This window comes from Amblyomma maculatum, chromosome 11, assembly GCF_055883805.1.
Source record: "Amblyomma maculatum isolate TAMU_Amacu chromosome 11, ASM5588380v1, whole genome shotgun sequence".
NCBI lineage: Eukaryota > Metazoa > Arthropoda > Arachnida > Ixodida > Ixodidae > Amblyomma > Amblyomma maculatum.
The window spans coordinates 160493891-160518732 of NC_139354.1; the positions used below are offsets into that span (position 1 = coordinate 160493891).

Sequence of the window (24842 nt, forward strand, 5' to 3'; positions counted from 1 at the left end):
CACAAAACCATATGCTGGCTTAGTCCTTTATCTCAGAGCTTCATTTGTCATTGGCAATTGTGCCAGTATTGCCAGTGACAAGTGGCACTTGTCCAACCTGCTCTTACATTGCTTGCACTGCCAATGAAAAAGGAATAGATCTGGTAAATACATTGATTGCATTTTCAACTCTACAGAGCCATAGTTATCCATGGAAAAAAAATGCACATTTCAGTCTAGCACATATTTTTGGCATGACAAAAGTCATTTTATGATAGTGCCACACACAAAGAGTGCCGGTGGCGGTGATGCCTAAAAAAAAAAAAAAAAAAGAGCTCTTTCGTAAAGTAGTTCAGACAGCAGCTTCGCTGACAATCTAGAATTTGTACCTGACAGTTACTCTGACCCCGTTTGCGATGTGCATACACTGGTAAAAACAAAACAAAGATGGCGAAGTGACAGCATGCTTTACTAATGAAGGAAACTTTTTAGAATTAGAATGGTATGAAAAACATTACAACTAAACCTGGCGATGTTAGTATGTTTTTCGGGAGTTAATTTGGCAGTTGCAGGGTTAACGTGCAGCTAACTCCATATATTTAGCATCAATTAAATGCTGTGTATCTTGGGGACCATCATTAACAATGTCATGCATGTGAGCCATCACATGTTTGAGTTCATTAAACATACAAAATATGTAGGCACCTTTTATTCAGACAGCATTTGTATACAAAATCAAAAGCACCATGGCAATGTCAGAAGCAGCTTAGGCATATAAGCACAGCCTATTTTGAACATGACGTGGAACAGGTTCCTTAGCCCTCATATTTTTCAGAGTCGGCTAACAAACAGATGTGCATTTGCAAAAACCTGCATGGTATGCAGATGAGCCATTCCTGCCACTAACAAAATGAGCCACTTCACAGATTTCCATATGGTCCTTCCAGGTTTTGAACTCTGCAAAAAGAAAGATTTTCCAAGTTGTCAAAAGTGAGTCTCAAAAAAAGACAGCTAGAAACAGAACTCTTGTAGACTGGAAAATACAAAATACAAAAAAAAAAGTACAGGTATTGCCAACACCAGCGGATTGCACAAGTAAACTGCGTATGTTGACATCAATTTTTGGAAGCAGATTTCAGAGGCTAGGCTACACTGCCATGCAGTCAGCCATAACTACTGCTGGATGAATGTCAACATATCCAAAATGAGCTAGATAACTTTTCCTTTGTTGTCCTTTGTGTGCCTTCATAGAGGCTCTGACTAGGCTCAAACATGGCAAATAGACTTGTCCTCCGCACTCATTGGTTCTTTACAAAGCCTGTCACTGGAAAGGCCTAAAGCTTTTCCTATTGGTTCATTGACTTGAACATCTTCGGTGTAACTCCGCCTGGTTGGGTACTTGAAACAAAAGTTTAAGAAACACCATCACCAACCAAATTTTTTATTAGAACCCGACATTTCGGGACCAACTTGGTCCCTTCCTCAGGGGCGACTGAAGTTTGAGGCCCGCAGTAGCAGGCACACGTGGCGAAGTCCAATTGTGTAGCAGAGCCAGGGTAGCGTCCCCGGATTCCTGTTCACTGCTGCAGCTGTCAGCCGGATGAACCGAAAAAAGACGTGACGTCTTTTGAAAGAATTCGTCTCCACATCAAGTATGTTCACCTCGTCAAAGGTGATTTTGTGGTCGGCACATTCGCAGTGCTCGGCGAGGGGGGTTGCTTTTCGAGTTCAATAGACCCCTTTCATAAATGTTAAGTCGGCTTCACCTCTATGCTGCATTCCCCACTAATGGCAGAACTGCAATGTATTGAAACATTGTATTATGGCCATAATTCATATGATTTATGCATCAGAACATATTCGCATAACTGCCCTATTACCACTAAATGCATCTGTGTAGAAGCAATACGCGATTTCAGGTCTTATATCGCCGTTTTTCTGGCAGCCAGTGACGCCATGTTTGGGGAAAGAAGCAGCGTGGGAAAGCCTACTTAACGATTTTTGCAAGGGGTCCATTGCCGAGCGTCATTTTTGTGCTGCAATATGCGCCGACAGATTTTTTGTTTCGCCGATATACGAGGCAGAGCACTCGGAGCACGAGATTTTATAAATAACGCCTGGTTATTTTTCTTTGGGAATACGGTCTTTTGGTAGCGGCAGAAAACGGCAGACTGTTGAGGTAGGTTTGTGCGACACACAGACGTGTTTCCGCAGGATGCGTGCAAGCGCATCACTGGTGCCCGCCACGTATGGGAGGACAATGCGAGGGCGCTTCGTCGTTTCCGTGCTGACCGACCCTCTTGTCCTGCTAGCTCGACGACGGGAAGCACATTGGAATAAAGGCGCGTGTATAGCCATTCTTCTTCAGATCGGCCAAGCATAGGCCGCTGCCTGCTACTGCGGGCCTCGAACTTTAGTCGCCCCTGAGGAAGGGACCGAGTTGGTCGCGAAATGTTGGGTTCTAATAAATAATTTGGTTGGTGATAGTGTTTCTTAAACTAGTGGTTCATCACACCGATTAACAAGCTACAAGAGCCTACATATGCTCTTTGCAACCTTGTGTTCTTATTCCATCATTTACTATCAGCCAAAAAGAACTCAGTACTCTGTTTGACAGCATTATCTGCACACTGGATTCACTTTTATTTCGTTGCAACAAGGTGCCAATCACGACAAAGGCACTGGTCATCGAACAACAGAATGCCCAGTGCTCAGTTTAAAGGCAGCAAGGAAACAGAGGTAAACCTGCCAAGTACAATGATCAAGAACAATGCAGAAGCAGTGATGTGTTGTGGCAATTATTCGAGGTAAATCTCTGTGCATCATCATTGTACAACAAAAAGAGTAAAAGCTGCGTCCAGGTAGCGTAAAGCGTGAAAAAAAAAAAAAAAAAAAAAAAAAAGCTTTGCGGTATGACTTCCCTCTCAAAGAAGCAATGGCCCAATGCTCTACATTGAATAGAAAGGTAGGCAAAAATAAACATCAAGCAAAATATAAACAGTGTCTATCAGTTATAATAGGGCTATAGGCACACAACATACAATTTCTGGACATGTATCATCCCTGGGGTGCTGTCAGCAGCATCTGGGGACAATTCCATAGCCCATTTCATCTAGATGAGTGAACTTGATTTGCGGAAACAGCAGCATAAAATTTATGGCTTTCATTAAATCCACGATGGTGATTCAGCATCCAAACCTAGAGTCGGTCTGCTGGCTTGTAATCTTCATTGTCATTGTAGGTTATGTTAGGCATTGGTGCCTTGCTGGCTTTTTATGCGCAGCTGGGCGAGTCGTCGGGCTACTTCTGCACGCTGAATGTAGGCAGTGACACTGAGGCTGTCCTTTTCCGTTACATGTGGCATCAGCATGACATCGAGCGCTGTATTAAGGCGAAAGCCTTTAAAGGGAAACTGCACTGGTTGTAGATTTTGATGAGTTTCAAGGAATCAAATGATTACAGCTTCCAGGTTAAACATGCAAGATATCTTTGCGCTAGCGTTTCAAACAATGGCGCAAATAGCGATTTAAACCGCTTCAGCTATCGAGCTTCTCCTCACCACACAGCGACGTGTGGGGGGAACATAATGACATCATTGATGGCACCGGTATGTTTCCCGTGTAGAATGGCTTGGTTGAAAGAAGTAAAAACAAGGCTACCAAAATTGAAGGCCCAGAAACATTGTTTGATGGCATCAAAAAAAGGACCGCATGATGTGGGCGAAGGTAACGAAAAGAAAAAAATATTACCGTCCTTGATGTCATCATAGAGCTTCTACGCAGTCCTTCAGTGCTGTGAGGAGAAGCTCGAATTGTAATCGTTGATTACTTCATCAGTTTTAAAGATAGCACACAAACACAAACACAAAGCATTACCGACAGCTTATGGAGAGTCAAATTCCTGAATGTCGCAGAATTCTCGAAAAGTGAGGCAGCTGCGCTTTAATGGCTCATACTGTCGGCGTTCGTTCGGTCACAATATAGCTTTCAATCAAATTACATCACCTGAAACCGAAACTAATGTCATCGGAAAAATAAAAATCCTGCATCCCTCGCATCGCCAGCCTAAGCTTTAACCAACTGCGCCACGCCCGGGATCGTGAACTGCACATAAATCTTGTCTACAGTGGTTTGGTTTGGTTTGCGGGATTTAACATCCCAAACCGACTCAGGCTATGATAGATGCCGTAGTGGAGGACTCCGGAAATTTTGACCACCTGGGGTTCTTTCGCATCGCATAGAACACAGGCGGCCTTGCTTTCGTCTCCATCGAAAAGCGGCCGCCGAAGCCCGGTTACGATCCCGCATTCTTGGGAACAGTAGTCGAGCGCCGTAACCACTGCCTTGTCTATCGTGAGGATGAGTTAAAACACACATCAAAATTCTCCTTGTCTGCATGATGCTGATGCGGCCACTCCCCTTTGTAGCGAGGGATCACAGAGTTCTTCATTAGGCCAATAAATAAAGGAGTAGAAAAAGAACAAAAACTATACCAACTGCTGTGCATTGGTCAAAAGTCCAGAAAAAAGAAATGAGGAAGGAAAAGAAGGTTTACCCCACCAGTCAAGGCGGAGAGTTTTTTGTATTATGTGGTCTTTTGTCGGCTTCTCTCTCAACGATGCTGAGTGGATTCAAATCTGGACAACTAGGAGGCCACAAGTTGGGAGTGATGTGGTTATTGGAAGTTGTTGGCCAGCCACTCGTGGGTGACGCGGGCGGTGTGGGCGAGAGCCGAATGTTGCTGAAAGACACAAGGTTTTCCTTTCTTTCGAAACAGTATCGGTCCAAAGCTTCACAACGGTGGCAAGCACCTCTGCGTACTCGGCAGTATTAATGCGGAGTCCTTCTGCAAAACAGTGTGGCAGCATGACATCGCCCTTGTTGCTGACGGCTGCTGACACCATCACACACAAATTTTGTGTGCAATGCTGTCGGCACCTCATTAGCGCTTCCGTAAAGCCATCTTTCATTATGGCAATTAGCTTTTTGGTCTTGATCGAAGTTCTTTTCATCTGAAAGAAAAAAAAAAGCATTCCAGGCTCTTCAGCTTGCCTAGCAAGCGCTTGGACCAGAGCAGACAATTCTCCCGAGCTTTACCACAAAAGAATTGCGCCCTCCTCATGACACAGAAATGGTACCGCACGTCCTCGTGCACAGCAAGCCTGACAGCTGACTCTGCGACATCGAGCTCCTTTGCAATGGCCCGCATTGACTTCTCTGGGTTGTCACTCACGATGACTTGCAGCCTCTGAAGAAAATCAGGTGTTCTGACGACGTCTGACCGCTGATTGCGTTTTTTCCTTTTCGCCACAGATGCCACGTCACCGTCACAGCACATCAGTTCTGTTCGCCCCTTGTTAACAAAAGACCTCGCTACATTCAGAAAGTTGGCAATTTCCAAGTCGCTATGGCGCGCGGCCAGTGCGACGAGGACTGCATGGCGTTTCATTTCCTGCGTCAACTTGTACGCTTCCATTATTCAACAAACTGCGCAGTATAAATGATAAGGGGTCAACCAACAAGAAGCCGCATGCCTAGATACATATGCTGAGCCTGCTGGTGTCTATGGCGATAAGGAGTAGTAACGTCAAATACCTCATGTACCAGTGAGCTACGAGACTGCTATAACTGTGCCTAGTGACGGGCAATCGAAGTAGCTTCAACATCCTCGAGCCTTCCCTCGTGAAGTAAGTGGTCAAATTCATCATTCGCAAAGAACACGCAGTGAGCAAAAAAAAAAAAAAAGAAATTACAGGCTCTCAATTTGTGTTTGAAGTTTTCAGGTGCAATCAAATCTATTCGCTGCAACCCATCATGCTTCGAAAACCTTAATGAAAACCATGGGTAAAAAGTTCAGAGTGCAATATGAAAGACCTGCAGTAGACCTGCAAGTAGTGCTAAAGGAACACTGAAAGAAAAAGTAGGCTTGCAGCGATGGTATACTGGCTCCTAATCACAAAAACACCACTTTCACTGAAAACAACTCTTATAAGGTAGAAAAAAGAGAACAGAAATGCAGGCATTGCAGAAATACAGAAATCGCAAATGCATGCACAATGACATGCAAGGGATCCCGGAGGCTGCCTAACATGTATTATGGTTGCATGTTTGAATTGTTAACTTTTGTTCCAAAAATGGCAAAAAGACAGGCTAAATATTGGAAGCCAAAAATAAATTTGCACTTGGCAGTGCCACAGGCAGTCAGTTTCGTTTTGGTATGTTTTGGTTCTTTGAAGTCACAGCTATGCATTTGGCATCACCACATGGTTTCATTTTTGATATACATGCTTTGGTTTACAAGTGCGGAGCAGCAGAGTTTTCCTCTGATGAAGTTCATGCCTCAGTAAGCGCTTCTCTATTGAAAAATCTGGTATGAAATGCACACAGGATTAAGTTATAACTTACTGGGCAGAATAAACCCCCACAGACCCGAGTGGAGCTGGGAAAGAAAAGAAAGGCTGGAAAAAGTAAGATTTAAAATGGTATGGATGCTTATAAAAAACACCTCGAAAGGGATTTAATCCTAAGTCCTTTGGAGCTTTAACTGAATGTCTTAGCCATTGCGCCACACGAACAGCTGAGACCTCTCGCATTACATTACTTGTGTAGTGCACTTGCATTTTTTACATATTTTTCACTCACCCCTAAACAATTGCATCCCAAGTGTGCTGAATGCTTTTGCTGGCTGTTAATAGTGTCACCGATGTCTCATATCTATGATAAGCATAGGATTTTGCCAAAATATCTCTATTTCTCTATTGTCTGCTGTCCCAGCGTGCATGCACAGACCTTACTGGCACATCAGTTTGCCATCTGCAGGGCAGCGACGCTAGAGTACACCACATAAGGTGTAGACACCCAAGGAAGCATTGAACGAAAGGGAGCTCAGTTGGTTCATATTAAGAAATACAATAGTGAAGGAAACGAAATAAATTGAACAAAACAGGCCCTGTGTACCCCTTTTTTATTTTAACTTTCTGCCACAATGTATTGTTCACCCCTTGCTGCTATTCAAAAAAGACCATCTGTAGCAGTCTTGATCGAACATTTAAATTTACTGTTCCGCGTGATATTCCGCGTCATCAGGCATGCTTGATACATCGACTTCGTTTAAACGTGGCTTTCACGCGCAAGTACTTACATTTAATTGGACAGATGGACTCACCGGAATGTTTAACTTGTGGCATCCCAGAGACTGAGGACCATGTATTATTGGTGTGCCCAGAGTATGCGAACGAAAGAAAAGTGCTAGCTGCTTCCTTGAAGCGTTTAGACAAGAGGCCTCTGTCGGAGGAACTGCTGCTGGGCGCTTGGCAGGACAAGGGGAAGGGCATCCAGGCAGTGCGCGCTCTTTGCCGTTATTTGAGCGCCAGTGGACTTGATTCACGTTTGTAAAGCAAGCTGCTGTGTCTGTATATATATTTCATATGCCTTCTCCCACATCGTCACCCATCATGACCTTCTTTCTTCTCTCCTTCCCCTTCCCCAGTGCAGAGTAGCAGGCCAGATTTGAATTATTCGGGCCAACCTCTCTGCCTTTTCCTATCAATAAATCCATCTATCTATCTGTAGCAGTCTTTACTCGTCACTCGTGATGGTAGCTCGGCAATGTCAGTGGCCGCATCCATAGCTTCGCTAGCTACAAACTTTGCCGCCACGTCAGCGCTCGTACATTCTATCCTGTTAGTCAAGTGACCGCAACTCTAAAAAGCACCGCATGCTCTGTGGGTGCCAAGGTCAAGATTCACTGCGAGAACTTTGCAGTCAAGCTCAGGATCTATGCCTGGTGCAAACAAATAGACGGCTTTGGCGAACTGTAGCTTTAATTTCAGCTGCTGCTAGATTGCACTGCTCGCTATGCATCAAGAATCACGGAGTCTATGTTTACACCATCGTTTGCGTCATTTTCGCAAGTCTAAATCCCTTGGAAGGAAAGCAGACCTCTTCAACTTCAAATCGAAATATCTCAGCAATAAATGTGTCTTGCTGCAGGACAAGCGACAAAAAAGTCACGAAACACTGCACTATTAGATTCTAGCAACAAAAAATATTGTGATGGGTCCCATACTGCAGAAAATCTGGCATGCATGAAAAATTAGGGCATGTATCTGGCAAGTGGCAGGAAGGTGACGCAGCACTGCAATGACTGTCCGTCAGGTTGCGTGACATCACAAGGCCACATGACATGACCAAGTCAGCAGGTGCTGCCACACAGGGTGCTTTTTGTGGTATCAAGTTAAAAAGGAAAACAAAGAGAACATCGCTTGGAGCAATTACGCGCCACTATTTGTTTCTTGCAGGTGTATCCGTGAAAAAGGTTTGTGCATGCAGGGCTACCTGGAATCACTTGAGGCAAATCCTTGAAGCCTTTGTTATGAAATATTAAAAATTGTAGAGGTTCAGCTCTCTTTGAACCAAGTCAAGAGCATTAGCCATCGGCCGGTGCCGCATTTGTAGCTGCCGCTTCAGTCTTGGCTTGATTCCGCATTTGGTAAGCTTCTTGGCAATAGGCTAGTCTGGCTTCTCGTTCGATGTCTTGGCAACCTGTCTGGCATGGTTGCAGTCTGTCTGGCACAAGTGGATTCCTCTACACCACACTGCCTCCTTTTGTCATGCCGCCTGGTGAATTCGCCCAACACTATGCTCGCGGTCTCGACTGCACTTACCCAGAAATGTTTTAAAGCAACGAACAGAATATGGGTGCACAAAACACAGACAACAGAACATGTTGCTGCCGCTGCAAATGAATGAACGAAATAGCTATTAGAAATGACAGCAGTGCCTACTCTGCTGGCAGAAATCTTGAGCAAAAATTTCTCATCAATTGGCCCTAATTGGCTATACAAGGCCATGCGACATTTTCCCATGAAAATAGCAGTGACTAAAATTTTTCATGCTTTCACAATCATCACTTAGCAAATAATGACCTGCTTTTGTTTCGCACTACATGCGCCATAGTGTCAGCAAATAAATTGCAATGCTGTTTGTACAGCAAGCGACCGCAGGCAAGGGACACATCTGGGTGATATTTTTGAGGTAGTCGTGTAAGCCAGATATCGCCCAAGTTTCTAGGGCAAAAAAATTATGGCATGTAATTTCTCCCTAACAAAGATTACCAAAGTACTGCCTGCTGAGAACTTATTCTCGGCAAATAATTTCAACAGTGTATGGAGCAGAGCATGAATTCGGGCAGCCCGAAAACCTGGGCCGGGCTGGAAAATTGCCATTTTTATTGGTCTGGACCTGGCTCGGGCTTGACATACAGGCCTGGGCTTGCAGCTTGCAGTGGCGGAACCAGGCCAGGCTGGGTAAAGCTGTGTATGGCTTCTTTTGGAGATGGAATTCGAGCACTAAAATCATTCCAGTGGTTTATGAATGAACCACTACTAGTACATATGTTGACAGAGAATGAGAGAAAGCTCATTTGTAAACAGAGTTTAATCAGTGCCACTCGGTACTTTGTCCAAGTAATTTAGTACGAACATGCCGGGCTACATTCAATGACACAAGTGAAAAAAGTTAAAAAGGAAAGGCTCAAAACTCGATAGCGAACTGTACTACAATGGAGGTGTTATGAAGTGCTGTAACCTGTCATGCATGACACAGCCCGTTTGCATAAGCACGTGCCTACTGAAGTACTCAACGCCATCAGCTTAGGATTTCTCAGCAATCAGTGAGCAAGAGGGTAGCTTCTAACCTTTGTGTTACTGCTAACGGCTGGACATTTGAAGCCTCATAACAGCCCATGGACAAGGACCTTCAATTGACTGCTCGGCAGGCAGCCATCTGTTTATAAAAATTCTGACTGTCTGCTTTGCCCCCCCCCCCCCCCCCTCCAAAAAATGTCTCTACGCTAGAATAAATGCTGTAGGATAAGAGCTTATTGCTTTAGGAATCTTTACATATCCAATAACATATACATGCACAATGAACAGACACTACCGCTTTTCGTCTCCACAGAGATGTGGCAATGTGGCTGTGATTTCTTCAATGAATATGTAAATTTTGTTTTTTTCTGCCCTAGCCCACTCATGTTCCTGGGGCAAAGTTGCCAGGGGCGACCTTTTTGTAGGTGATTAAGCAAAGAACTTGCACCAAGAGCCAATTGCTTATAAGGGGTCATAGTTAAAATGCCCGTAATCCATACCTTTTAAATGTACATTGTGCTAGATAGCTTTACATAAAATGTCTTCTCAAAATATTCTTCACCAAGCCTTTGCTTCTGTCGGTGCTTTAACTGTGCCCTTCTCTACCAAGAATATTTTGCAAGGTTTGTCTCTCATCTTGATTTATTGTTATGTGCTAGTTAAGCAATACATTTTTATGGCGTCTGCTCAGACTTACTTTGCAGGTTTGGCACGGGCCCTGTCGTGGAAGCGCAGGCCGGGTCCACGGCCATGTAATCATTGCCGATCGGCTTGGTACCATGGGCCCGGGATGGTCTTCAAACGTGGGCCAGGGAAGGGGCTGGAAAATCCAACCCGTGCAGGGCTCTAGTAAGGAGTGTAAGAAACTAAAGGTACATACAGGAAAGAAAAATCACACACACATAAGGGGAGTTCAGTAGCGAGTTCATTACTTCGAAGCACCGCTACGTGGTCTCCGTGCTACAATGGAGTTGTCTAAACGGTATTTACGTTATCATTTCTGTTGTCTCAACAGAGCTTATCCTTTTGTCGTACCCGACGCAAACTAGGTAAAATTTCATCAAGGGTACGCAGAATATCATCCATATAGCTGCCGCTTTTGGCTGTAAAAGGTTCAGTGCTAGTTTCGAGCTTTTGGTGCTCAATATGTATCACTAGTTTCAAGCTACAAACAGATCAATTAAGGGGAAATGAGGGTGCTCGTAGTGATGCTCGAGCGATATCATAGGCAAGTACTTCACCCGGATGTGATCAAAACGAACAGCGTATGGAGAATCGGGGCCAAGAACGAAAAAAGCATAAAATGAGCTTCGTCGCCCTAAGCAGCTAATCACTGACGAGTGCCGTGAGTATCTGGTTGATAAAAGACAAAGCATCAAGCGCCAGTCAGCAGCATCATAAGACAGTGCAGTGCTCGCCTTCAACCGTGCTAAATTGGCGCGTGCTGTAAGTGCATACCTTGGCACAAATCCCTGCAGTATGTGACAAATAAGAACGGTAAGCGGACAGCATATAACCACGAACATTGCACGCAAAAGGGGCAGCTAAAATTTGAACATGGCGGCACCTTCATTGGCATGCTTTGTCCACAACTAAACAAATCTTTTCACAGAACGGGCACTAACCTTTCTGTACCGAAGCCGCAGCAGATGTGCCAGGGTTGTTCACGGCGCGCACACCAGTCAGTTCGATCGCACCCGTCCGTGGAACAGGCACAGTCTCGTTTACTACAACAAAAGCCACGGCACCAAACCGCCGCCGCGGCACCGGCGGCATCCCCAAGCAGGGTGGGTGGCGGGCGATGAGCGGTAGCCCGTCGGCACGCCGTGCCCCCAACTAGGGACAATCCGACCTAGGGATTGCTAGGGATTCAGGGCGACTGTCCAGCAAAAATCCAGGCAACACTGGCATTATTCATGGCGAGTTTTAGCCGCTCCCGGCAGCTGCACGCGTTTTCTTCCAAGTTGCGCGACCAGTTGTACATTGACCTTGGTTTGGGCGCGCAGCGATGGAGGCGGTTGGTTCGTCCCGCATTGTTTCAGGTCGACCGGACTGAAATGGATTTTGCAACCAATCCCTACCTCTAGTTTCCTTCAGACTTTCGTAAGTACTGCGAATATGCAGCGCAAAACGCGCAAAGCGGTGTTGCGTACTGGCCTCGCCAACCCTAGACGATCTCATGGCGACGCTCTCCTCGCCATTACAGCTTGTTTTGAAAAGCTTTTCTGCACCAATGCGCTGTTATTTAGTGCTCACAGTTGTTTCTGCGGCATCACGCTGTATTCGCTGACTTCAAGTGAAGGTCCCAAGGAATCACGGACCGTCACTGCGCGCTTAGATGCACCCCCTTGATTGATAACCCGACCTGTGCTTTGATCGGAGACCGGCGGCTCGCAAGAAATAGCTTTCTTGTTCTATTTCAGCTTCGTATATGACCCTATTTCTCGCCATACAAGCCCTTTTTCAGCAAGAGCAATTATTCTCATGTCTTTTCAGAATGTGCCGAAATTTTGCTGCACAAGCGACTGTGGGACCTTGCTTCGTCGCAGCTTCTGTTCATGTAATACCCTGCACCATTGATACCTCGTGCTTCACGAAAGGTGGGGAGCGTTTGCTTGAGTTGACCGCTACTATATATGTGTTAGCGAAAACCGGTTGCTCTACAAGGGACCCACAATGTAAAATGAAACTGGCCTTCTTTATAACCCTCCTCCATGTGGTTTTCTCACTGAGCATGAATTTTGCATTAGATCGTCACAGTCAAAGCAATAATTGGCTATTGCCAGTTGATGCTGCGGGGGAGTCTAGAAGTAATTTGGTGGTACTGGAGTGGCAATATTCGTCTCATCTTAAGGACCTACAGGTGCTTCACTGGACTCCCATTTCTCGTATCTGTAAGTAGATGAAACGTTTGGGAACGTTTATTAGCGAACCTGCACACCCTGACAGCCACCTCTGTGGCCATTATTGAATGGATCACTTTTGGTTTTCAGAGGAGTGGAGTGGGTGGAATGGCTGCCTTGAAGTTGCCCTGAAAGCTTTGTTTGCATTGGAGGAATCTGTATAGCAGATGGTTATTAGCAGTGGCACTGTGACGAAATGAAGGCCTGTGCATCTTTTCCAGGAGTTGTTGAATGCAGTGAGAGTGAATTGAGCTTAGAAGACATGGCTAATCCGAGCCGGACTGTTTCGTGTCGGACCACTAGGCATTCACTTAACTCAGTGTTAATGCAGCCAAAAATTCAAATGGCCAGTTGCAGTGGAGAAGTCTAGAAACTGATTCATCACTTCTATGTGCGGGATGATTGTGGCAGTATTTATCTCATTCGTTTCCTATCTTCGGAGTCTGTCCCAACAACTAGATTCGGACAACATTTATCCATTGTTAGAATCCAGTTGCATTTAGCAAAGTTGAACTAGATGCAGACTAGTGCTGGTACTTGAGCTCCGTGCTACATGTGCGTTTCATGTCTTTTTTTTTTTCTTTCTCTTGTCTATATATTCATTATATGTAGATAAACGGTTGATCATTAGCCGGGTGCTGCTTTCTCCTGCGGTTGGCTCCTGATGCTATGGCTGTTGTTGGCCAAGCGTGAATTCAGCAATTTGGGTTTTGGTACCTGGCGAACGGAAGTGGTGGAATTGCTGTTTTGAAGTCACTCCAAAGGGCTTGATTTCTTTTCAAGGAACCTGGCTGCTGGTACAAAGCTGTAATGTTGTTTGGCTGTGCAAACTGTTTAAGGACACAAGGAAGGAGCAGTGGGGTGCCAAGTTTCTTTTATCCATTTCATCTCTGTGTTTCTTCAGCTTAGGCTGCGAAATCATATTCACACTTTCGGGTATGTTTATTTGCAAGCAGAAAATGCACCACCAACTGTGTGGGCAAAATTACATATTCTTTTTAATTGCCGCCACTTTGTTTTGGTGTAGATACATTAGGTGTTTACATGTGTGTGCCAAGTGGCAGCTACTGGCATCATACTGCTAAGCGATGACGACGACGAAGTGTGTCCTCTTGCCTCGCGGAAGGGACAAGGTGAAGAAGTGGGACTGGTTCCATGTTGCTGCTCGCTGCTGTGCCAGTTCTAACTGTGCTGTAAATATACTGTAAATACATAGAGTTTCCACGTAACATCTTGGTGGAGGTGCGGGGACCCTGCTGCATTCCTTATGCAGCGGAGTCCTTCACATGTCTTATCCTTACTCGCAGTGTTCATTTATTCAAGCCTTCCGATTCCCAAGTCGTTTCCTACAAATAATCCCTTGGGTGTAATCTGCAGTTTGACTTCCATGCTTTCGTCTTCTAGTTACCAGTGGACAGCTGTAACTGGAATGTGTTGCCAAATGTATTTCGCACTTGGTCCAATGCTTGTCTGGCCAGTGCTTTAGTCACTGCGAAGCATGATAATTCTGCAATTTTTTTTTTCGGTTTTAAGCAGCTTAAGTTAAAGTTCTTCAGTTCCATCATGATGCATATGATATGCTGCCTCTGTTTTTTATTTTCCTGTCATGCTGGTGCCTCAGGATAATGCATGGCTTTTGTGGCTACAGTGATAAATTTATCTAAGTTTCAGTGTATTGGAAGAAGTGCGTGGATGCACACATTCATAATGCACGCGAGGGATATATGTATAGCATTATAACAGCGTGACACCATCCCGAAACAAAACCAGCGTCCAAAACCGTGTAGCTGGATGGCGTGCATCCCATCGCAGTTAAAGGATTGCGTGACGTTGGGCAAATTGAAACTGAAACTAGGCGACTGAGCTTTATTTCAGAAACGGGGAACATATCATAGTCGTCATGCCTGCGTAAATGAAGTTGTGAGAACCACTGTTCCATACAGTTGAGGCTTACAGGTGGTCTGTTTCGGTCATAGCTGGCTGCACAGATCGTACCCCGATGCTTTCTCATCCAAATTAACTAGAGCGATGCCTACCCATGGCTGAATTAGCAAATGTCTGACGTACATATTTACCTGAGCGTGGTCCGGGACTGTGCTCCTAGTTTGAATTTTCTGAATTAACAGGGATCGAATTAATAGCTTTACTGTACTTACTTTCAAATACTCTAAGGAGGCAAGACTGTCATGAACAGTGTACTCCAAATTACTATATGAAGTTGTACTGAAATCCTTTATTTATGATGAAAAAATACAGGGAACTGTTATATGTTATTTCTACAGGCTGAATTTTTAGGCAGTAAAAATTTGCTTTTTAGGTGCCTAAAATACGCAGGTAAAATTTCATTTTAAACACTGAAAGAAACAATAGGCACTATAAACTTTATCAAAACAGAATATTATATAAAATCTGATCTGCGCACAATAGTGCTGCAAAATAAAAATAAAAAATAAGGTGCATTGATTTGAGACTTCAATAAATGCATGAACCTTAGAAGTAGTTTTCTAGAAGCTGTTCTGCAACAGATCATACAATATACGTGCTTCAGCAAAGCAAAGGGGCTGGTCATGGTCTGCCACGAGAAGCTTCTGGGAATAGTTAAAAACCCTCTTACAACACATTTGACCTGCCTGGAAGCAAACAATAGCAAATCCAGCTGTTGATAATCTTTATTACTAAATGGTGGGGTGTTCTATGTTTTAGCACGTAAATTGTCCTGTCCTCCTAAAAAAAAAAAAAAAGAAAAAAAAAAAGAAAACCAAGCTCAGTTTAAACTGCCTCATATAAGAGCTCATAATCTTCTATTGTACATGAATTAATCTTATTTATTGTGAACATACACACTGTTTCCATGTTAATAATTATGTTGCCTTTTATGTGAATATTGTTTTGTATTTAATGGCTTCAAGCATCTTGGGCCACACAAGCTGCTTCTGGTGCTTGCCATTAGTAGGCTCGGGACACCAAAATACCTGATGCAAGAAAATGTTGCTGTACATTGTTGCTTGACATAGAATATGCCGCAAAAAATAGATTGCTTTGCGTGCGCCTACATATGTCCGCGGAGGGCGCATGGTAAATAAAAACAGTGTATCTAGAAATAACTGTTAAATTTAAAGAATCATTAGTATGGAAACGCTATCCCCTTCATAATAGGCCCGCTCTGGTGGTGCAGCGCTAAGTGTGCTCAACTGCTGTGCGATATCAGTGCAGGCTAAAGAGCCCCAGGTGGTCGAAATTTCCGGAGCTCTCCACTACGGAGTCTCTCATAGTACTTTGGACGTTAAACTCGATAAAAAAACCTGCTCTATGTCCCTTTAAACTCAGAAAAGGTTGTATGCTAAAAATGAATGCTCAAATCAACGAATGGTGCAGTACAGTCGTGCCCCGTTAATATGACCCCCATTAATATGGACGACCCGAATTATGGACAGTTTTTCTGGGGACGAAACCTTTTGTATTTATGCCTCGTTAATATGGAAACTTTCTGTCCGGACAATGGACAGGGGAAGAATGCACGCGCCCCACTTGGGCCCATGTATTTTTGTCTCGTTAATATGCACAGTGCTTGAAAAAAAGCAGAGTAGTCCGAACGCAAGTTAAAGAAGGGCGTGCCGCCCGCGAACCTACGCGACAGCCGATACGGCGGGATGCCTGAAGGAGTCCTGTGGGGTTTGAAAGAACCAAAGCGGGCGTGTCGCCGTTGTAAGGGAGGGGGGAGGGGGGGAGGGGGCGGAGCGCAAGAGTGGAAAGGAACGTACACAGCAAACCAAGGGTCTGCGTAAGAAAGACCCCGAAAGGGGGGAACCAGGAGATTTCTGGGTGCAGCGGAAGTGCCGCCGCAGTCGGGAAAACAGCAACATGTGGTTGCAATAAATTCTGCTGAACGTGAACAGAGAGGCCGGTAAAAGCGTAAGAAAGAAATGACAGGAAGAAAGACAAGTGCCTACAGTGTCGGTGGGAACTGAAGTTTTCTTTCCCAAAGCGCAGTGTGTGTTCCATGAAGCCGTTAACGCTTTTCGGTGAGAGTTAAGACACACTCACAAAGTAGAGCAACAAAAGAAAGGCGACGTACAAACACGCAACCCGGACCGGGTGTCCTGTCCTGGACACGCTTCCCTTTCATGCTCCTGGTTTTCGTCCCTGTTGCGCTGCCGAACTGACAAACTTTGCACACTAGGCGGTCCGTATGTCGGCTTCGCTTTGAGTCAATGATGCGGTTGACAAGGTCTGAGCCCGTCGTAGTCGGCTAGCCGTCGTTCTAAACTGTACTTCAGCTTGCAGTGTTTGTTTTATGGGAACACATAAAAACGGTGCCAAGAAGATGGGATGTTTGATAGCCCTCTGCATAGCAGCTTGCCAACTTGACTCCCTTGCTTCCTTACAGAAACAGTACAAGGCAAAAAAGAAAGAATCAGAACGGAAAGGCAGAAAGGTTAACTAGGCAAAAAAGTGCACAGCATCAGGAGCCTGTAGCCCCCAACTTGAGTCTGGCTTTTGGCAAGGAAGGAGTTAAACGCAAAAGAACAGAGCTGAACGTAGACGCGAAGAAATCTGTGAATACAAGCGGAAAAAGCCATCTCAGTCAATCCAAGCTGCGAGGGACTAGTATCGACAGCTCAGCTGTTTCCTCGCCTCAGGAGAATCTCAAGCAGCTACTTAGCGGCTACTTTGCTCAGTGAAGAGGCCATTTTGGAAGTGGCGGTGAGTAGAGAATCAGACGCTGATTCATCGGCCAGTGAGGAGTTCGTGCTCGAAAGTTCGACCAACACAAAGCTCAACATCACGGGTGTCATGGTAAGCGAGTCGCTTCAGACTGCACTAAAATTTTTTAAGACAACAATGACAAGGATAATGCACTCAACATTGCCGGTGTTCTGTGGAAGTTTGAGTCCAGTGCACACCGTTACGTACACAAGCAGTCGTTAATTGCAATTCTCTTTTCTCAATAAAATCCTTTTTGTTTTTATTCATGACTCGTTATTATGGATGACTCGCTTTATGGACAGTTTTGGTCGGAAACCAAAGTGTCCATATTAACGAGGCACGACTGTAGTGTGTTTAAAATTCGAAACATCTGATGCCTTTCATTATCATCATCAGCCTGACTATACCCACTGCAGGGCGAAGTCCTCTCCCATATTTCTCCAATTAACCCGGTTCTGTGCTAGCTGCATCCACTTGACCCCTGCGAACTTCTTAACCTCATCCACCCACCTAACTTTCTGCCGCCCCCTGCTACGCTTTCCTTTCCTTGGAATCCAGTTTGTTACCCTAAGCAATCATCGGATATCCCCTCTTCGCACTACATGTCCTGCCTATGCCCATTTCTTCTTGATTTCCACTAGGATGTCAATAACTTGAGTTATTTCTCTGACCAAATCAGCATGCTTCCCATCTCTTAATATTACCCCTACCATTTTTCGTTCCATAGCCCTCTGCGTTGTCCTCAACTTAAGTAGAACCCTCTTGGTTAGCCTCTATGTTTCAGCCCCCATAGATGAGTACAGGTAAGGTGCAACTGTTGTATACTTTCCTCTTGAGTGATACGGGTAAGCTGCTAGTCATAATCTGCGAGTGCTTGCCAAATGCGCTCCATCCCAATCTTATTCTTCTTATTTCCTTTTCATGGTTCGGATCTGCGGTTACTACCTGTCCTAAGTAGACATTTGCCTACTACTTCCAGTGCTTCGCTACCTAACGTAAAGTGCTGCTCCTTCCAGAGGCTGTTGAACATTACCTTAGTCTTCTACATATTGATTTTCAAGCCTACCTTTCTACTTTTTCTGTCTAGGTCATCAATTATTATTTGCAGTTCATCCCCCGAGTTATTTAGTAAGGCAATGTCATCAGCAAATCGCAGATTACTGAGATATTCTCCATCTACCCTTATCCCTAACTCTCATTCCAAGTCTCTGAATACTTCTTCTGAGCAAGCTGTGAATAGTACTGGGGAGATCGGGTCTCCTTGCCTAACACCTTTCTATATGGGATTCTTTTTTTTCTGTTGGTCTTTGGGGAAAGTAAGGTGTAGTATCTGTCTACACCTACATTTAGAATTAATGGCATTAAGTTGGAGGTATATATACATGCTTCGTTGGTTCAAATCCCTATCTCAAACTAGCCTCGTACCTGACTAGTAGATGGATGCTAAATTGGAAAAGAAGCGGTAAGACATCACTCTGAAGGCTGCATAAAAATATGTTGTCACATTATGCGGTACGAAATCCCGTGCATATTTTTTCAGACACATGCCCAACATGTCCTTGAAAACTTACTTTGAAACATTCGAGTGAGAGAGCAGGCGCACTCTAGAACACTTCGAAAGTGCTCTCAGACAAGCGGGCGCCCTCCATTTGGAGAGCAGGAGTAGAATTACTGGCTTTCAGTAGTAGAGGAGGAGGGCTTTTCCTCCGCTAAGAGCACCCGAGTGCACACCTGGCTGCTCCGTCATCTAAAACGAGATTAGAGGAAGTCACATGGCATAAAGCGTCATATCTGCACCATCTTTTTTTTTTTAATTTTTTTATCTCTTGAGTCGGCGACGTTCAAAATGTCAGCGCTCGGCGAGTGGAAAGCATTGCTCAGGTACTGTATGCATGTTTGAGAGTTGCTGTTGGTGTCGAAAGGGCCAAAGGAGGCAGATCGCCGCGCTGTGAGAACAAAGGCATACAAAACAAGCGGTTCTACACGGAGCGTTGGCCTCTCCTCGGGTTGCAACTGCCGCTGATGCGGGCAGGCGGCGAATGCTGGGAAGAGAAATGCGGTCACATGGTCGTGGCACTCTGCTCTCGACATGCAGAGAGCGTTTCTGTGGGAGGACAGTTACACCCTCGCTCGGCGTGCTTCTGTACTGCTCGGTGCCTCTGCTCTCGTCCCCCCCCCCACCGAATGTGCCATGAGTGGAACGAGTCCTATACACTGTTGTGCAATGGGCATATAAATTTGAAGAAACATAGGCTGTTTTTTTGAACTGGCGGCACATTATAAAATAAATGCGACCGAAGAGCTGCGTGGAGCACATCGCTATTTTCGGCTAACTGCAGTGATTTAACTATGACACGACCTTTCTGCATGGTTGGCAGAAGAGATTATCCCCATCTGAAGCGTAGCATTGTGTACCAGTAGTCCACTGCCGACTCAGCGCACTCTTGCAGGTCTCGCTTTGGCATGGCTGGTAAGCCCTGGCGAGATCTGGGGCCAAATATTAAAATAATGAGCTATAGTAGTCAGTGCTGCTGCTTCTTTTGTTAGCAGTGCTTCTACAGGTGCATTACACATTGTGGCGAAGAATGACTGAACCAGTTCGTTCGGAGGATCGAAGGAGGGATAGGCAAGTTGTGCAGGAGTGATGATTGAAGTGATCCATATCGTCAACCAGGTTATAGAAAAAGGCTCCGAGTATAACCAGCCCTTATACATACCAGTCATTCATTACGACAAAGCATTTCACATATTAGAGACCTTGGCTGTCATGCGGGCATTGCGAAATCAGGATGTAGGCGAGCCGTACGTGAAGTGCTGGAAGATATATATAGGGGCTGCACAGCAACCATAGTTCTGCATAAAGAAAGGAACAAAATTCCTTTAAAGAAAGGTGTTAGGCAAGGAGACACAATCTCCTCAGTACTATTCACAGCTTGCTTAGAGGAAATATTCAGAGACATGGAATGGGAGCAGCTAGGGATAAGCGTAGATGGAGAATACCTCAGTAATCTGCAATTTGCTGATGACATTGCCTCACTAAGCAACTCAGGGGATCAACTGCAAATAATGATTGATGACCTAGACAGGAAAAATAGAAAAGTAGGCTTAAAAATCAATATGCAGAAGACTAAGGTAATGTTCAACAGCCTCTGGAAGGAGCAGCACTTTACGTTAGGTAGCGAAGCACTGGAAGTAGTAGGCGAATATGTCTACTTAGGACAGGTAGCAACCGCAGATCCGGACCATGAAAGGGAAATAACAAGAAGAATAAGATTGGGATGGAGCGCATTTGCAAGCACTCGCAGAATATGACTAGCAGCTTACCGGTATCGCTCAAGAGGAAAGCATACAACAGGTGCATCTTACGTGTACTCACCTATGGGGTTGAAACGTGGATGCTAATGAAGGGGGTTCCACTTAAGTTGAGGACAACGCAGAGGGCTATGGAACGGAAAATCATAGGGGTAACATTAAGAGATAGAAAGCGTGCAGAATGGGTCAGAAAAATTACTCGAGTTAATTACATTCTAGATAGAAATGGGCAAGGCATGTAGTGCGGAGAGAGGATAACCGATGGTCGCTTAGGGTAACAAACTGATTTCTATGGGAAGGAAAGCGTAGCAGGTAGTGGCATAAAGGGAGGTGGACAGTTGAGGTTAAGAAGGGGTCAAGGGGTTAAGTTTGCAGGGGTCAAGTGGATGCAGTTAGCACATGACTGGGTTAATTGGAGGAATATGGTATAGGCCTTCACCCTTCAGTGGGTATAGTCAGGCTGATGACGATTGAAGATTGGTCTTCATAAAAGCATTGAACGAGAACTTTGTATATGTGCGGGTACGAATCTGTATTTGTATGCACACTCAACTGGCAGATATACAGTATGTTGTCCTTCTAGGAGGTTGCGGCCAAATATAATTTGATGAGGATAACACGCAGCCGCTGCGCTCAAGAAGAGATAAGGTGGATAGTCGAATCCTTAACCATTTAAGCTGGTTCTAGCCGCTCTATGCAGCTATTTCTAGTTGCCTACAGCTGAAGTCAACTGGAAATTGCTCAGGTGAACTTATAACTCAGTTCAAATACTTCCCCGAAGGCGGCATGTTCCGGACGATTACTACTTTACCAGCCAAATTCTACAAGCTGGGACAATAAAGTATCACAAATTAGAAAAGGATTGTGTCGGTATTTTCTGCTTATTTTATTGACATAGGGCTATTTTAGATTGTAAATGGGCATTTATGCGCACTATAAGACTAGTATTAAACATATTTTAAACACCTAATTCGTATTCCTAAAGGGAAACTGCGGCACCATTTGTAAAAATCGGGCTTTCACCAGTAACCCGCAGCTTTTCTTCCTGTGAACTGGAATATAAGATTGAAATTAGGCAGAAAAAAAAAAAGAAAAAAAAACAGAAATTACCTTTTTTTATTTTTTATTTTATTTTTTTTTTTTCCATAGAAATATTCAGCTTGCGCGGTGGGGCTCACCGCGGGTCGCGTCACTGTTTGTGATTGGCCAATACGTCTCGTGGTGGCATTTTGAGGACCGGGGAAGCTTGAGCTCCTCATTGTGCTGCGTACTGATCGGAGTTCTCTGCGCCAGTCAGGCAGGTCCCTTGCTCTGCCCCTCTGGCATTCCCCGACGAAGCTCGACCACACTTGGCATATCTTGATTATTAGGAATTTATTTACATATTGCGTGCATATGACACGTATCACTCGGAGTGCGGCCTCTCCGCACGACACTCCGGTTCAGTCCCCTCTGTCGTCTTCTCTCTCCTTACCGGGCTCGCTGTACCACCCACCGATTCTCCTGTGCTCCTATTAGGGTCTTTAGCGATCTGGCTTTCATCAAATTGTTCCACGAGGTTGGCCACTTCATCCGGGCGCATTGCCTTCCCTGTAGTCTCATTTTGAACAACAAAGGCCCGGGCATCGGGACTTAACATCTCCTTCAATTTGTCTACCACTACGAGCTCTTGCAGCTCTTCCAGGGAAGTAACGTTATAACTGTTGCAATAATAGGCAAAATAATTTTGCAGTCTCGTTGCGAACTGGTCCCATGATTCATTTGAACCCTTTCGCCTGTAGTCAGCTGACGACAGCCCTTTGAGAATCGCTTCTTTGAGCGCTGCATAATCCCTGCGCTTCTCCGCCGAGAGCCGACCAAGCAGTCCCCTAGCCTTTTCGTTCAGTCTGGGCAATACTAAGCCCGCTCTCCATTCATTTGGGACACTGTAGGCATCCAGCGTTGCTTCAATGTCATCAAACCAGCCTGGGACAAGCGCCTCTTCCGCTGGCATGTCTAACAGCACTCCCTTCATTATGGCACACCATTTCCACTTGAATAATCATGGGGGCTTTCACCACATGTATTTCTACCAGATGCGCCCACAAACAATACACCACTTCTGTTGTGTGGAGCGGAAGCTTTGCATGAAAACTTACTGTCGTATTGAGTAAAACATTTTGTAAAGTAGTGTGTGTCATTATTGGCAGAAACTACATGGCCCTCGATGAAGCCTTGACGTGCATGTTTCTGGGAAGGAAGGGCAGCGAACAATGCACTAGCCGACCACCTCAGTCTCGGGCCTCCCGCCCCACCCGCAAGAAAACAGGGCTCTGGACTTGGTGTACCAAATTCTTATTTCAGTGCCAGGCATCATACCTTGGGGAAATGCGTTGGTAATAAAAATCTCAATACTGTCATTCACGTCAATACATCAATCTTGAGCATCAGTCATATTCACTACCACGAGATGATCGTCTATACACCTAAACACTTTTTGCACGTTTCTGTTGTAAAGGGACGTTTGAATACGCTTGTCAGTAGTAGATAAAAATACATAATTTAACAGTGGCACTAGGCAGGAGCCTGTGCACACTTTTTTTTTTGATGAAATGGCTCTCATTAAAAACAACGAAGGTGGACGTGAATATTGATGCGAATAACATTCTTAAAATTTTTGCTAGTAACGCATTCGTCATGAAGTTTACTCGCAAATTACCAGAGGAAGGCCGCATCCAGTTCCTTGATGTGTGCGCTGGAAGTCCAAGCCATGGTTGAAGAAACACATTCTTAACTGTCTGCTCTTGTCAAGTCGTGCGAGCATCAAGTGCGTGACAGCGTCCATGCCCAGCTAAGGAGATTGGAGAAGGCTGGGTTCCCAGCAGAAATTGTGGCCTCTGGGGTGGAAAGTGAAAGGTGAAGCCTGGTAGGTGGCGCAGCATGTTCACAGCATGTTGTGTCCTATTGGCATCACATGTCATGTCACCTCAAGAATGTTGGCGACAAGTGCGGAACGAGTGTTGTATTTTCAGCCAAGGAAAAGCTAAGATGCATGTACTGCATGGTAAATGATGCCAAGAAGAGGCCTTTGTCCAAAATTAAGCACACCAAGCCTCTCGTTAATTGTGAGGTTGGAGTCGTGTACAGAATTCCCCTCGCTTGTGGCATACATCGGACAGACGGGACACAGCATTAACAAACACTTGCTCGAGCATCTTCCGACAGCTCATTTTTTTCACTGGCAGAGGTCACCCAGATAACCGCATTCGTCATTGCTCACACAAGCCAGCATGCAAGGCATTTCTATATAGGACACACGGAATGTGCAAGCTTAAGACTCAAAAAAGGACAAACTTTTGAAGCTTTTAGTATATTTAATGAAAGAACTGCATCATCAGTGTTTCTGTGAGGATACGCAAAAAAAAAAAAAAATCAAGGCAAACGTGTTGATTCAGCTAGGTAGGCAGCTGATGTGGCAAAAGTGAGTGGCATGGTACTCATACCCGCTATGCGTGTTTCCGTATATTATCTGGTCGCTGACTACTTCACTTAGTCCATAAATACTTTTTTGTAGAGTATACCTCAGTTGAAGTCCAGCGTTCGTGCTATCTCCTTTACGTTCATCCAGGTGTTTTTTCATGTGCGGGAATGACTCATCATTGTCATGCATACTAACCGTGTAATACAGCTCCAAGACATTCGATAATGTCAGCGGAGACCACATTTTATCCACCTTAGCCGCAACAAAGTGGCACGTGTACCTGGAAATATGTTCAAATATTTCTTTTTGGTGCATGGCGGCTTTGATGCACCCTTATCCAACTGCCCAACTGCACTTTTCCACAAGGTACTCCATCACATATATACTGAAAATACCAGACTTATGAGTTCCAGGACATGTAAAACACTCCTACTAACTTCAACCAGCACTGTATAAGGCTACACACAATCTATTGTCTTCGGCTGTGCACCCTAAAAATTTAAATTGGTCGCATTGAAGCCGCCTGTTCACGCTCCTGCCATACAAATGAACCTTGACAACACACCCCTACCAACAGCCTGCACATACAGCAAGACTTTATACATCTGCACGTATAAACTCTAATCAGCCAAGTAACACATCAGATGTGTCTTCAATTCTCCAATTCTCAAAGGAAACGATACTGTGCACACACAATCTCAATAAAACTCAGTGTAATGCACTGAATAACTGTGCAGGCAGTTCTAACATAGCAAACGCTACCAAACTGATACAGTTTTGTTTACATAACATTGAGGAAATGAGTGAGGCCGACCTGTGCAATCAACAGCGCAGG

General features: G+C 44.8%; 1 protein-coding gene and 1 long non-coding RNA gene across 10 annotated transcripts in view; one reads left to right on the forward strand and one right to left on the reverse strand.

The window, feature by feature from the left end:
* Nucleotides 1-670: 670 nt before the first annotated feature.
* Nucleotides 671-11550, reverse strand: LOC146175290 (uncharacterized). Of its 6 annotated transcripts, none has more exons than XR_014702186.1 (3): nucleotides 11251-11440; nucleotides 10323-10491; nucleotides 671-936 (listed from the first exon to the last, which is right to left on the reverse strand). XR_014702186.1 is itself a non-coding variant. In XM_084584718.1 (3 exons), the coding sequence occupies exons 1-3, from the start codon at nucleotides 11399-11401 to the stop codon at nucleotides 811-813; spliced, it is 426 nt and encodes a 141-aa protein (XP_084440844.1). In that variant the 5' UTR covers nucleotides 11402-11522; the 3' UTR covers nucleotides 671-810. The 6 variants fall into 6 exon arrangements, 5 of the variants coding, with proteins under 5 accessions (XP_084440844.1, XP_084440843.1, XP_084440847.1 ...); XM_084584718.1 differs by having other exon boundaries at nucleotides 10323-10471; nucleotides 11251-11522; XM_084584717.1 differs by lacking the exon at nucleotides 671-936 and adding an exon at nucleotides 3527-4990 and having other exon boundaries at nucleotides 10323-10471; nucleotides 11251-11550.
* LOC146175291 (uncharacterized) overlaps nucleotides 11543-24842 on the forward strand; it is a 37802-nt gene continuing 24502 nt past the window's right edge. For all 4 annotated transcript variants that reach the window (XR_014702197.1, XR_014702199.1, XR_014702198.1 and 1 more), the window contains exons 1-2: nucleotides 11543-11728; nucleotides 12122-12225. This is a non-coding gene — a long non-coding RNA (uncharacterized LOC146175291). The remainder of the gene's footprint in view (nucleotides 11729-12121; nucleotides 12226-24842) is intronic.

Coding starts and splice junctions, on each gene's coding strand:
- LOC146175290 (XM_084584717.1), bottom strand. CDS start 11,401: ATGCCGCCGGTGCCGCGGCGGCGGTTTGGTGCCGTGGCTTTTGTTGTA. Junction 10,472..11,250: donor TGCGGCTTCGGTACAGAAAG/GTTAGTGCCCGT, acceptor ACTCCTTACTAG/AGCCCTGCACGGGTTGGATT. Junction 4,991..10,322: donor GCCCGTGCCAAACCTGCAAA/GTAAGTCTGAGC, acceptor TTTTTCTTTCAG/ATGAAAAGAACTTCGATCAA.